Source organism: Mustela lutreola, chromosome 14 (genome assembly GCF_030435805.1).
Source record: "Mustela lutreola isolate mMusLut2 chromosome 14, mMusLut2.pri, whole genome shotgun sequence".
NCBI lineage: Eukaryota > Metazoa > Chordata > Mammalia > Carnivora > Mustelidae > Mustela > Mustela lutreola.
In genome coordinates this window covers 64,714,735-64,728,693 of record NC_081303.1, presented here as the reverse complement: position 1 = coordinate 64,728,693, position 13,959 = coordinate 64,714,735, and the positions used below count along the sequence as shown (strand labels likewise).

Here is a 13,959-nt window from a genome sequence, read left to right as displayed (position 1 = left end):
GGTGCACACGCACATCCACGCGTGCACACACACAATATCTCCACGTATTTCTTTAGTTCTTTCCGTAGAAAAGTCACAGCAGTTCAGAACTCTTAAGCAGCCTTACAGATAACAGGAATTACATGATGGAATGAAGAAAGTGGCCTTGGGATCAAGAGCTGCCACCCGCCAAGTGCCTTTAAGGAAGTCACTCCACCTTTCCAAGCCTCAACTGCCCCAATGTTGATAAGTCTGATGACCTCGACACGGTTGAAAAAAAAATTAATTCATTCCCTGGATACCTATTTTATATGCAACCTGCAAATCAACATCAAGTCCGTTTCCTATTTATATCATTTTTTTAACAGCCATAATAATGGTGCTACCGTAGCATCATCGGGTTACCAACCCTCCTTTTGATGAATCCTCACAGCCTTATTCCTGAAAGGGCCAGCCTGGTCACTTTAAGCCTGTGGATCTCCACACCCTCACACGCATTTGCCCAACTGTGATCGGACCGTTGCAATCACATGGTAAAAAGGCTGGACTCCATAGACAACTACAGAACAGAGTGGGAAAGATCCAGATATAGAACAGTTTTGAACCCCTGCTGGCACTGGAACGCCTCCATAGATAGGAAGGGAGATGGCCATGGGAAAAATGCAAGAGTCCCCCCAATCAAGAAACACAGACGAAGCTTCCATAGGAAGGGCTTTGTTTTGCCTGTTGTTTATAATCTCCAGGCACAGCTAGGGCCAAGCTTGGCGGTGGGGGGTGGGGGGGCGCTGCCTGGCAAACCAACAGAGCGGAGCTCAGCAGACAGGCTGCCCCTCCTGATGGGCTCAGCACCGCCGAGGAAGCTGCCTTCCACAGAACACACCAAGGGCCAAAGCCAAAGGATGCTCCTCTGACCTGGTCGGTGGGCCGGAACGCGTCCAATATTTGGTGAGAATTTCTCGGTCGCAGGTGAGGCTCGAAGTGCACCAGGCGGTAGGGCTGCGTCTTCAAGAAGCCCGTAACCCACTGGGCCGCAGCCTCCCCACAGTCCCTGCCCTCGATCTCCAGGCCGTGCACTCTGCAGCGGGGACAGGAGTAGAGAACGGCCATGGCTTTGAAAATCTGGATACCTAGCGTGTCCAGCACACATCCGAAAAGCCGGGATGTCACTGTGACTCCTTACTTACCAGGAAACATGATTTTAGCCTGGCCCTGCCTCCAAACCCCTGTCCAAGGCTCAGTGAAGTCTGTTTCAAGCCTTGCTTTCCCCAGTTTCATAATAGAGTGATGCATACCTGTGCCTCCCTATTTGTAAGGCATGCACTGATCCCCAGGCGCCCCAAGATACACGTTTCTTATAGAATTAAAAGCCTTTGATAGTTCACTACTGAAGATGTATGTAAATGAACTCACTACATATCCTGTAAAGAAATACCGAGAATAAGAAAAATAAATAAATAAATGCCTTTAAGTTCTTATTTAAAAGCTGAATCAATTTGAAGGAAAACATTAAGGAAGTAACAGTTGACTCTTGAACCTGTGGGGGTTGGGGACATCAACCCCCCATGCGGTGGAAAATCCACATCTAAATGTTGACTCCCCAAAATTTTAACTACTAATAGCCTATGTTGACCAGAAGCCTTAAAGATAACATAAATAGGTGATGAACACATCTGGGGGGGTTTTTTGTTGTTGTTGTTTTTTTAAGACTGTATTTATTTATTTGACAGAGAGAGACACAGCGAGAGAGGGAACATAAGTAGGGGGAGTGGGAGAGGGAGAAGCAGGCTTCCCACTGAGCAGAGAGCCTGATGCAGGACTCAATCCCAGGACCCCGGGGTCATGACCTGAGCCGAAGGCAGATGCTTAACAACTGAACCACCCAGACACCCCTATCCTCAAATTTTTTAAAAAATTAAAAATAAATAAACCAGCTCTTGGTTTTGTTGATCTTTTCTATGATTGCTCTGGCCTCTGTTTCATTTATTTCTGCTCTGATCTTTATTTCCTTCTTTACGTTAACTTCTGGCTTAGTGTGTTTTTTTTTCTAACTCCTTGAGGTATAAAATTAGGCTGTTTATTTGAGATCTTTCTTTCTTTTAATGTCAGCATTTATCACTACAGACTTCTCCCTGAGAACTGCTTTTGCTGCGTCCCACAGGTTTGGGTAAGTTGTTTCCATTTTCGTTTGTTTCAAGATGTTTTCTTAAACTTCCCTTTCAATTTCTTCTTTGACTCACTGGTTCGTCTGAGTGTAGTGTTCAATTTCTGTGTGTTTGTAAACATTTCAGCTCTCCTCCTATTTTAGCTTCCGGTCTCATACCATTGTGGTTGTAAAAGTATTTGATATGATTTCAGTCTTCTTTGGTTTGCTGACTTGTTCTGTGACCTATCCCAGGACCTCCACTGGAGAAGGCCCCTCGTGTCCTTGGTGTATTCTGCTGCTGTTGGAGAGAATGTTCTGTGAATGTCGGTTAGGTCCACCTGGTGTGAAGTATGGTTCAAGGCCAATATTTCACCATTGATTTTTCTCTCCACATGATCTATCCATCATTGAAAGTGGGATACCTAAGGCCAGACTATTGCTGTCTTGTCCATTCTGTTAGTATTAGTAAATTAGTAAATATATTAATATATTACATATACTATATTAATATATACAAGAAATATATTAATATTTAGGAACTCCAAAGCGGGGGGGGGGGCATATATATTTATGATTGGTACATATTCTTGATGAATTTATCCTTTTCAGAGTGCCTGGGTGGCTCAGTCGGCTGAGTGTCTGCCTTCAGCTCAGGTCATGATCTCAGGGTCCGGGGATCGAGCCCCACATCAGGCTCTCTGCTCAGCGGGGAGTCTGCTTATCCCTCCCCCGCCTTCCCCACCCATCCCTGGCTTGTGCGATCTCTCTCTCTCTCTCATAGATAAAATCTCAAAAAAAAAAAAAAGTATTCCTTTTCATTATATAATGACCTTCTTTGTCTCTTATTACTATCTTTGGCTGAAAGTCTGTTTTGTTTGACTAAATACAGCAACCCTTGCTCTCTTTCGGTTTTTGGTTTCCAGGTGTGTTGAATTATCTTTTCTCAACCCTTCACCCAGAGTCTGGGTGTGTCCCTAAAGTTGAAGTGAGTCTCTAAGAGGCAGCATATACATGTGCCTTTGGAGAATTTAATCCATTTCCATTAATTATTAATACCTAGAGGCGCCTGGGGGGCACAGTCAGTTGAGCATCCAACTCTTGATTTCCGCTCAGATCGTGATCTCAGGGTCGTGAGACTGAACCCCACATCGGGCTCCACACTGGGAGATTCTCTCTTGCCCTCTCCCTCTGCCCCTCCCCCCAGCTGTTGTATTATTGATTACTATTATTGATAACGAAGATAATGTCATCTTGTGATTTTCTAGCTGTTTTGTAATTTCCTTGTTCCTTTCTTCCTCTTTTTCTATCTTCCTTTGTAAATTGATGACTTTCCATAGTGGGATGCTTTGATTTCCTTCCCTTTATCTTTTATGATTCCACTGAAGGGTTTTTGCTTTGTGGTTACCCATAAGATTTAGTTAAAACCTCTTACAGATAGAGCAGTCTAATTTATGCTGACAACTTAGATCTCCTACAAAGCTCTATCCTTTAACTTCCCACTCCCTTTTATGTTTCTAATGTCACAATTTACTGGTTTTATACTGCATATTTATTGAAAAATTATTGTAGCTATAGTTCTATGATTCTGGCCCTTTAACCATTATGCTAGAGTTAAGTGATTATCGTACCACATATTACAGTATTAGAATATTCTCAATTTGATTCTTTATTATTTATTTATTTATTTATTTATTTTAGTTATCTCTACACCCAACCTGGGGCTCAACCTCATGACCCCAAGATCAAGAGTTACATATTCTACCAACTGAGCCAGCAGGTGCCCCACTCCTGTGCTTACTTTTATCAGTGTGTTGTATATTTTCATATGCTCTCCTCTTACTAATTAGCATTTTTCCTTCCAGCTTGAAGAACTTCTTTTAGCATCTCCTGTGAGACAGATGTGGTGGAGACGAACTCCATCAGCTTGTGTTCATCTGGGAAAATCCTTATCTGTCCTTCATTTCTAAAGGCTAACTTTGCCAGAGAGGGTACTCTTGACTGGTAACATTCTTGATCATCCCATTCTCTGCTAGCCTGTAATGTTTCTGCTGAGAAGTCGGCTGATCGCCTTATGGGGGTTCCCTTGTAAGTTACGAGCTGCTTATCTCTTGCTGCTTTTAAGATTCTTTTTCTTTTGGGCGTCTGGGTGACTCCGTTGTTGGGCGTCTGCCTTCAGCTCAGGTCATGATCCCAGCGTCCTGGGATTGAGCCCACATCAGGTTCCCTGCTTGGTGGGAAGCCTGCTTCTCCCTCTCCCACTCCCCCTGCTTGTGTTCCCTCTCTCGCTGTGTCTCTCTCTGTCAAATAAATAAATAAAATCTTAAAAAATAAAAAAAAGATTCTTTTTCTTTGCTTTTTGATTGATTTATTATAATGTCTGGGAGAGGCTCTATTTAAGTCTATTGGTGACCTATAAGCTTCACAAACTTGGAGATGCAAAGGTCTCCCCAGATTAAGGAAGTTTTCAGCCATTACTTCTCTAAGTAAGTTTTCTGCCACTTCCCCTTTTTTTCTTCTTCTGGAACTCCAATAATTCACCAATTGTTTTTTTAATGGTAATCAATACAACACATTGGCTTTTTTCACTCTTTCTCATTCTCTTTCATTTATTCTCCTCTGACTGGATAATTTTCGAAGTTCTGATGTTCAACCCCACAGATTCCTCCTCCCTTTGCTTGACCCATGTTGCTGCTGATAACATTCTAGGCATTTTTTTATTTCATTCATTTTATTCTTCCAGAATTTCTCTGTTTTTTTTTTTTTTTAATCATTTCTATCTCTTTGTTTAGCTTTTCACTTTGTCCATTTATTATTTTCCTGTTTTCACTGAATTGTCTCTCCATGTTTTCTTGTAGCTCAAGGAGTTTCCTTAAAACAGCTATCTGCATGTCTTGTTGGGTAAATCACACACCTCCGTGTCTTTGAAATACGTGACTAGGTTCCTATGCTCTCCTGGTGATGTCAGATTCCACTGACTTCTCATGTTGCTCAGGGTTCTGTGTTGCTGTCTTCACATCTGAGTAGGAGTTACCTCCTCCATCCTTTACTAACTGCCTTCGCTAGAGAAGATTCATAAATACCCACAACATGAGGCCCTTAAATTAGCACGATTTGTTCTCTGCCTTCTTCCTTTCTCTTCCCACATTTCTCCTGTGTTCTGTGCAGCCTCGGCTGTGTCATTGGGTCCAACATTCCATTGACACTCTGTCCCAAAAAAGCCAAGCAAAAAAAAAAAAAGAAAAAAAAATCCAAATGGATAATCCACTGAGTGGCCCTAATTCTCGGTATCCATCAGTGGCTGGCATGGCTTGTAAGAAAATCAAGCAAGAACTTCAACAGTAAAAACAGGTGTATTGGTTGTGATCATGACCTTTTGAAAGTGACCCCAGGGACCTAAGACTCATCAGAAATCTTTAGGAGATGGGGCCCCTAGGTGGCTCAGTAGGTTAAGCCTCTGCCTTTGGCTCAGGTCATGATCCCCGGGTCCTGGGATTGAGCCCCAGATCAGGTTCTCTGCTTAGCTGGGAGCTTGTTTCCTCCTCTCTCTCTCTCCCTGACTCTCTGCCTACTTGTGATCTCTATCAAATAAATAAATTTAAAAATCTTATTAAAAAAATAAAGAAAGAAATCTTTAGGAGACTGTGGGCTGAAGTTAAAACTCCATGAGAGAATGGCCTGGGCTGCCAAAGGAAACCCAGGTCGACAAGGTCCTTGACATACTCGCCCTAAGAGTCTGTGAACTATTTTAACATGTCTAAACCTTCTCATTTTGCAATTTCCAAACATGCTCTTGTTTAGTCTTTGAGTGTGGACCAAAGAGCCTGTATGGGGCCATGAAAAAAGTTTCCACGTAATTCCAAATGAATTAATAATGAAGTGGAAAAAAAAAAAACCACAAGAAAATATGGGTAGATACCTAATCATGGCAAACAAACAGGAACCAGGACATGAGCAAATATATAACACAAATTACAAGAGACATATTAAAAAGTTTGCCTCGAGGGCGCCTGGCTGGCTCAGGTGATGGAGGATACAACTCTTTGATCTTGGGGTCATGAGCTCAAGCCCCATCACTAGGTGCAGAGCCTACTTAAAAAAAAATTAAAAATAAAAAGTTTGCCTCAGATAAAAATTAAATGCAAATGAAAACAACAAGAAATTGTGATTTTTTTTCCCTATGAAATGGCCAAATATTTTTGAACATAGTGCTCAGAATGCAATTAGAGATATCCACAAAATATTGATTGCTATACAGTTAGCGTAACCATTTGGCAAAACTATTTAGCAACATACATCAAAGGTCTATAGTTTCTTGTTTCGAGCAAAACCACCACTAAAAATTTCTCCTTAAGGAAATAATAAGCATTTTTGAACAAAGATTTACACTGAGATAATTGCCACATTCTTCTTCACACCTGGAAAAAATGGAAAACAATCCAAATATTTAATTGTGGGAACATGTTAAAATGCATTATAGGACACACCCTCAGAATGAAATGTTAGGCCAATGTGAAAATTATTATCTTTGAAGATTTTTAGCAATATGAAAAAGTACTAAACATATCAAGTATATGGCCGTATTCAAGACTCTGATTTTTATCAGAGTCTTTTTTTTACAGAAAATATCAGTGTATTACTTATAGGTATCTCACAGGTTTTTGTTTACTCCTTTTAGTATTTTCCAGTTTTTCAACTATGAATATAGTTAAAATGAATGAATATAGTTAAAAAACATCAAATTAAAATAAGAATATATTATGTCTGAACCTCTGAAATATTACAGAAATTAGATGGGTATTGCCTCTTAGAAGCTTTTGGGAGTCTTTAGATATTTTTCAACTAATTCAGATCTACATTTTTTGATGTGATGTTATTTATATTTATAACTATGGCTATGGACTCCATCAAGCGTTCACATGCATTTTTTTTTAATTTTTTCAATTTTTTAAGATTTTATTTATTTGACAGACAGAAATCACAAGCAGGCAGAGAAGCAGGCAGAGAGAGAGGAGGAAGCAGGGTCCCTGCTGAGGAGAGAGTCCAATGTGGGGCTCAATGCCAGGACCCTGCGATCATGACTTGAGCCGAAGGCAGAGGCTTTAACCCACTGAGCCATCCAGGCGCCCCAACCTTTCACAATGCATTTTAGTTCAAAATGCAGAAAACAATAACAGGAGTACAATTAGACCAAATTCTATTTTCCCCATTATGGATAAAAAAAAAAATCACCTCGAGACATGCATTCTCAGAAGCAAAGCTAGTTTTCCTAGACTGTTTCCTTGCAGCCCCGTTAATGTCAGGGGAAGAGCAAGCCTCTGTGCAGAGCCCCTTCCTGCCCGAAACCCCCACCCTCGCGGTCGCACACACAGACCCCCGGGCACACGCAGGTGGGAGCACTCTCCTGGCTACAGCTGTCTTTTCTGTCTTAGAACTCTCTTTCACCGGTACTAAACAGCACAGTTCACAAAAACATTTGCCACTCCCTTCCTCACTCAGATTTGGAAGGTTCCCAGTCTCCCCGGGGCATAATAGGCCAAGTCTGACGGCAATACGCAGGGCACATCTCACCTCTTCCGGACATGGTCTGCTGTCACCCCCACCCCATCCCTGTCCTCCATCCTCTGGTGGCGAGACTTTGTCACGCCTTCCTTACCTGCACTTGTACACCGCATTCGTGGCCGGGGTCTTGAGAGGCAACTGCAGGTCCTGCGTGTAGGCTGCACTGAGGGTCAGGGCATCACCCTCGCAAGTCAGGGAAATCAGGACCAGCCGAGGCTCCTGCCGGGCCGTCACCATGTTCCCCTTCTCGTTGATCACCAGCCAAAACCTGCCGTGGTCAAAACACAAGATCCGCACGTGGGAGCTTCAGGCATACGCTGTTCTCTTTGATTTCCTCCCTGTCAGCCTGGTGTGTGAGTCTGTGTGTCTGTGTGTGTGTGTGTCTGTGTGTCCATCCTAAACATCACCTCAGCAGCACAGCACCACTCAGTCTGTCGGTTAATTTCAAAGGGTTTAGGAACCGGTCAAGCATCCGGTATCTCTAAGATCTTCAGAACATTCTGAACTCCGGGATGGCACAGAAATCAAAGATGTTATCATATTTTCATTTCAACGGCCAGAAATTCTGACCCGTTTCATTAAACGTGCCCCAAAGAGATGACAACAAACTATTTCCCAGAGAGAGGCTAACGGCACCGGGAGGTACTTGCCTGGCACACACTAGGCCCCAGGCTCCAGCAGCGCATAACAAGACGGTTGCTCTCTTGTCCTCAGAGCATGGAGTCCGGGGGGGTGGGGTATAAGACACCACTTATACCTTGGCAAATCCACCCCTACTTTCTTAAAAAAATTAATTTCAGTATTCAGGGAGGTGAATTCTGCAGTTTGCTCCCAGGTTTATTGATACCATGGACAAAATTTTTTCTGGCACAAAACTCCTGATCTAGAAGTACCTGCCAGAAAAAAGATAAAAGAAGAGCGATCGGAAACTGTTCCGGGGTGGGGGGTGGGGAGTCCTTTGTACAGGTCACTCCTCCGCTGCACGTATGGGAGCTAAACCTACGGACACGCTGGTAATTTCAGTTCACGCTGGATCAAGCGATTACAGTTAGAAAAGTCAGCTTGTGCCTTCAGAATCCATAAACAGAACTTGCCGGTAAATAGAGGAGGTTGTTAGAGAGCTTCCTTGCATCACTTTAGTGGGTCATTATGGTCGAGATCCTTCAGCTACACTAGAGAACAAGGTGAGTGGGAGCCCCTCCCTGAACCGCCCATTCACTGGTCCTCATCCTGGACCCCGCCGGAGCTCTGGCCTGCTCCAAATCCTTCGTACCAGCACATGAATATTCTCCTGCAGGTCATAATTCTTCCAGGTAACGATGGCAGCCTGATCTTTCCTTTCTTTTTAATATTTTGAAGTAATCTCTATGCCCAACGGGGGGCCTGAACTCAGGACCCCAAGATCAAGGGCCTGAGGCTCCTCCCACTGAGCCCGCCGGGCATCCTGCAGTCTGATCTTTCCCAACCACCCATCTAATCGTGTCACCCCCTCCTGAAAAACCCCTTCATGGCTCCCGCTTTCAGGATAAAACCCGAACTCTTTGGCCAGGCAGGCAAGGCCCTGCATACCCCAGCTGCCTTCACAGCTCCCTGTGCCCTCACGCAGGCCAGCCTTTTCCTTTTTAATTTTTTTTTTATTGTAAAGTATATATAACATAAAATGCCCGGCATGCTCTTGGGTATGTCCAAAAGGATTGAAAACAGGGCCTCACACCGATCCTTACCCACAACACCGAAACGTGGAAACAACCCAAGACAGAAAATGGGTATTTTTTTAATGTGTTTTTAACCATTTTAGGTGCACAATTCCAGGGCATTAAGCACCTTCACAATGTTATGCAACCATCACCATCAATTTCAAAAACTTTTCATCATCCCAAATAGAAACTTTAACCCCATGAAGCAATAACTCCCCATTCCCCCCGCCCCCTGAGCCCCTAGTAAACTCCAATCCACTTCCTGTCTCTAAGATTTTGCCCACTGCAGCGATTTCATATAATTAGGATCATATATCTGTCCTTTTGTGTCTGGTTTATTTCACTTAGCATAATGTTTTCAAGATTTATCTATGCTGGGGGCACGTGGGTGACTCAGTGCCTTAAGCCTCTGCCTTCAGCTCAGGTCATGATCGCAGGGTCCAGCCCCGATGCTGGCTCTCTGCTCAGCGGGGAGCCTGCTTCCCCGTCTCTGCCTGCTTCTCTGCCTACTTGTGATTTCTCTGTCAAATAAGTAAATAAAATCTTTAAAAAAAAAAAAAAGAGGGGCACCTGGGTGGCTCAGTGAGTTAAAGCCTCTGCCTTCTGCTCAGGTCATGATCTCGGGGTCTTGGGATCAAGCTCCACATCGGGCTCTCTGCTCAGGAGGGAGCCTGCTTCCTCCTTTCTCTCTCCCTGCCTCTCTGCCTACTTGTGATCTCTCTCTGTCAAATAAATAAATAAAATCTTTAAAAAAAATAAAAAAGGTTTATCTACGTTGTAGCGTATATCAGAACTCCATTCCTTTGTGGCTGAACAATATTCCATTGTGCAGAGATGTTGTTTATCCACTCATCTGCGGGTGGGTATTTGGGTTGATTCCACCTTTTGGCCACGGTGGTGTAGACATATCTGCCCGGTTTCAATTCCTTCCCGTAATTCTCTAAGAACTCACTCATCTTTCCCCCAGCATACTTTCCGTCCAAATCCGGGTCTTTACCCAGCTTCCTCGGTGTCTCTCTCTCTAGAATGTTCCTCTCCCAATTTACTTGCCTGGAAAGTTCATAATTATTTGAAAATTCGTAAATTTTCAGTTCAAGTGAGGAAGTCATGCCTGCCCACCCCAGGCGGTTTCTGGCGCTCCCTGGCACTTGCCACACTGAGTACAGTAAGCCTTTGTTGACGTCTCCCGATCATACTTGGTGGTAGTGGGTGGACAAAAATACGGTCGGCCACAATACAGGCTCTGATTGTTACTTATTAATATATGAGCTCAGTAACTATTCCCAGTCCATACAGTAAAGTGATAATGCCCTTTGCCTCTGGGGCCTACAAAACGAATTCAATAGAGTCGACCATCTTGCAGAGTTGGGGAGCTCCGTACAAACCATGAAATATCTAGGACTCTTGGCTTCCTTCCTGTAGCAAAGACGCATAGCTCACCCTTCATTGATGCTGAGAGTCGCCTCTGTCCGCGGGGGCTGCAAGGCGGGAAGGCTACAGCAGCGCTCGGCTCTGCGCTCCCTGCAGACGCTTGAAGCGCAGCCTCACATCCAGGCTCCGGGCTGGCCTGACGCCCGACCCAGAGGAGAAACAAGCCGCTCGCTCGGGGCCTCTGCAGCCTTCCCTGCACCCCGAGGCTTCACGCAGATCGTGAGCACCCACACAGGGTTTGACTAACAGGACCTCACAAAGCACCCGCGTACTCAAGAGAAAAGAGAGTCCTGGTTCCTCGGCTCGGGGGCGCGGGAGCTCGGTTTGTTCATCCCTGCAGGAGGCCTTGCGACAATTCGGGAAAAGGGCCGCGCAACAGCACTTCTAAAGCGGCCGGAAGCTTAAACTGCAACAGCTGTCCTAAGGACTATGCGCCCCCACCTGGGTGCGCTGCAGGAGGGCTGGGCTCCGCGGCCCCAAGTCTCCCCAAGTTCTCCAGAGACAACTAATAAAACTAATGTGGCGGGACCAATCCCTGGACGCTCGTTGCCTCCGCTAGACGGAGCTGAAGTCCGCTTGCACACGCAGCCACCGGGGCGCCAAAACCAGTCCCCGGCAGGAGCGCAGAAGGGAAAGCGCCGGCGGGAGGCGGGAGGCGGAGAGACAGCTGTCTCCGGGAACTGGGTCGGGACACAGAGGCCCAGGGTCCCGGGCTCCCGGGGTCCGCTGACGGGAGGTAGTGCCCCTCGCTCTCTTTGTCCTTGCCCCATTGTAAGGGAAGGACAGACCTACCGGCGGACTCTGCAGACCACCCCCTCCCGCCCGCGGCGGGAGCCCACCCCGCGCAGCCCCGGCCCAGCCTTACCTGTCCCGCAGGTGGCCGCAGCGCAGCCCCAAGGCCGTGCACTCGGCCGCGCTCACCGGCACCCCCTTGCACGACTTGACCGGGTAGATCCAGAGCTGCGCCACGGTGCCCACCTGCCGCAGCCGCTGGCGCCGCCTGCAGCGCGCGCGGCGCCAGGCGACCGTCCCCAGCGCCACGGCGGCCAGTCCCAGCGCGGCCGCCCCGAGCCAGGCGGGCCGGGACGACGCGGGGAGGCCGAGGCGGCCCAGAGCCGACGAGCCGGCGGCGCCCATGGCCGAGCGGGCGGGAGCGCGGGCGGCGGCGGCAGCTGCGGCGGGGCCCGCCACCGACGCCCAGCGGTCACCCGGCCAGAGCGCGGCCGCCGCTGGGGCTGGGAGGGGGAGGCGCGGCCCTTGGCCCGGAGCCGAAAGGGCAGGCCGCTCCCGAACCCCTTCCGGGCGCTCCGGGTACCGCGGTCTTCGCCTGAGGGTGGCCCCTGGGGCGCCGGCGGTGGGAGGTGGTGGCTCCGCTTCGGCAGGTGCTCGGCCCGCAGCCTCCTCCGCCTTCCGCGGCCCGCGTGGCCCTCCCCCACGATCGCTGCAAGCGACACTTTCTTTACGTGTTGGCGCGGTTTTACAAAACCTCAAGTGGTCCGAGATCCCAAACTTGCGGGACAAAGCGTGATTTCTAAGTCAGAAATCCGGCGGCCGCGAGGTCCCTGCGGTGCGGGTAATGGGGCGCCGGTGGGCACGACGCGGCCGGCACGGAGCGTCCCGCTGCCCTCCGCCGCCCTCCCGCCTGCCACACGGGACCAGGGAGCTTGCGGGAGTGGGAATCGGGGCGGACGGACGCAGTCAGCCGCCCAGGGCCCGCGAACCGAGCCTGGAGGGGAGCCAGCGGCTGCTGGGGTTCGGGGGTCGGAGCAGCACTGAGCGGCGAAAAGCGCCCTCTGCTGGGTCTGGGGCACAGGGCGCGCCCGGCCGCCTTCCCCGCACTCGGGGTTTGGGAGGCGGGTCCTGGCCCGAAGTCCCTTGGCTTCTTCAGGGCTTTGAAGGGACCGTCCACCAAAGCGGCAGGCACTGACCTCAGTCACGTGTCTCTTTCAATCGGGTCATGTTTTAAACAACAGGGTCAACCATCAGGATCAGGGTGGTTTAAGAGTCTTGGGCTCCGGTTTCATGGGCCAGACTTTAAAAATTACTCTGACACTTGTTAAAATGTAAGGAAGACTTCTTTTGAGACTACTGCTCATCTAAGATCAGGAGCAAGATGAGGATGTCCACCCTCTCACTTTACTCGACAGGGTGCTGGAAGCCCTAGCAGAGCAATTAGGAAAGAAAAAAATAAAAGGCATCCAAATCAGAAAGGAAGAAGGAAATCTCTGTGTTGCAGATAACATGATCATATATTTGGAAAACCCAAAAGATACCACCAAAAACTATTAGAATAACTGAAGTCAGTAAAAAAAATATACAAAAATGAGTTGCATTTCTATACAGAACAACAAACCATCAGAAGGAGATATTAAGAAAAATAATCCCATATATATATAAAAGAATAAAGTATCTGGGAATAAATTCAACCAAGGAGATGATGGATCTGTACACTGAAAATTAGAAGATATTAATTTTTTTTAAACATTTTATTTATTTATTTGATAGAGAAGGCAGAGAGGCAGGCAGAGGGAGAGGGAGAAGCAGGATCCCTGCTGAGCAGAGAGCCCCACAAGGGGCTCGATCCCAGGACCCCAGGACCATGACCTGAGCCCAAGGCAGAGGCTTAACCCACTGAGCCACCCAGGCGCCCCTAATCAAAGGAATTAAAGAACACAGAAATAAATGCAAAATTGTTCCATGCTCATGGATTGGAAGAATTAATATTGTTAAAATAGCCACAGAACACAAAGAAAGCTACAGAGTCAATGCAATTTCTATCAAAACTCCAATGGCATTTTTCAAAGAAATAGGAAAAAAAACAATCTTAGGTTATCCGGCTGGCTTAGTTGGTGGAGCGTGTGACTCTTGATCTTGGAGCTGTGAGTTCAAGCCCATGTTGGGTGTGGAGATCACTTAAAAATAAAATCTTTAAAAATAAAAAAAAAAATTTAAAAAGGTAAGAAAAAGACTCCCAAAATTTGTTTGGAACCACAAAAGACTGTGCATAGTGTTGGGAAGGATGTGGAGAAAAGGGATCCCTTGTACACTGTTGGTGGGAATGTAAATTGCTGCAGCCACTATGGAAAACAGTATGGAGGTTCCTCAAAAATTTAAAAACAGCCACCTGGGTGGCTCAGTCAGGTAAGCATC

General features: G+C 46.8%; 1 protein-coding gene across 7 annotated transcripts in view; it reads right to left on the bottom strand.

Annotated features, from left to right (window-relative positions):
* The window catches only part of LOC131814333 (mitochondrial amidoxime-reducing component 1), a 57,307-nt gene extending 44,783 nt beyond the window's left edge, over positions 1-12,524 (bottom strand). For 2 of the 7 annotated variants that reach the window (XM_059145103.1, XM_059145106.1), the window contains exons 1-3: positions 11,675-12,508; positions 7,776-7,949; positions 892-1,054 (exon numbers count right to left, since the gene is read on the bottom strand). In XM_059145103.1, the coding sequence (XP_059001086.1) occupies positions 892-1,054; positions 7,776-7,949; positions 11,675-11,946 (609 nt within the window). In that variant the 5' untranslated portion in view covers positions 11,947-12,508. Of the gene's footprint in view, positions 1-891; positions 1,055-7,775; positions 7,950-10,818; positions 11,005-11,674 lie in introns of those variants that run through there. The other 5 variants (XM_059145100.1, XM_059145102.1, XM_059145105.1 and 2 more) reach the window with 5 other exon arrangements.
* Positions 12,525-13,959: the final 1,435 nt, after the last annotated feature.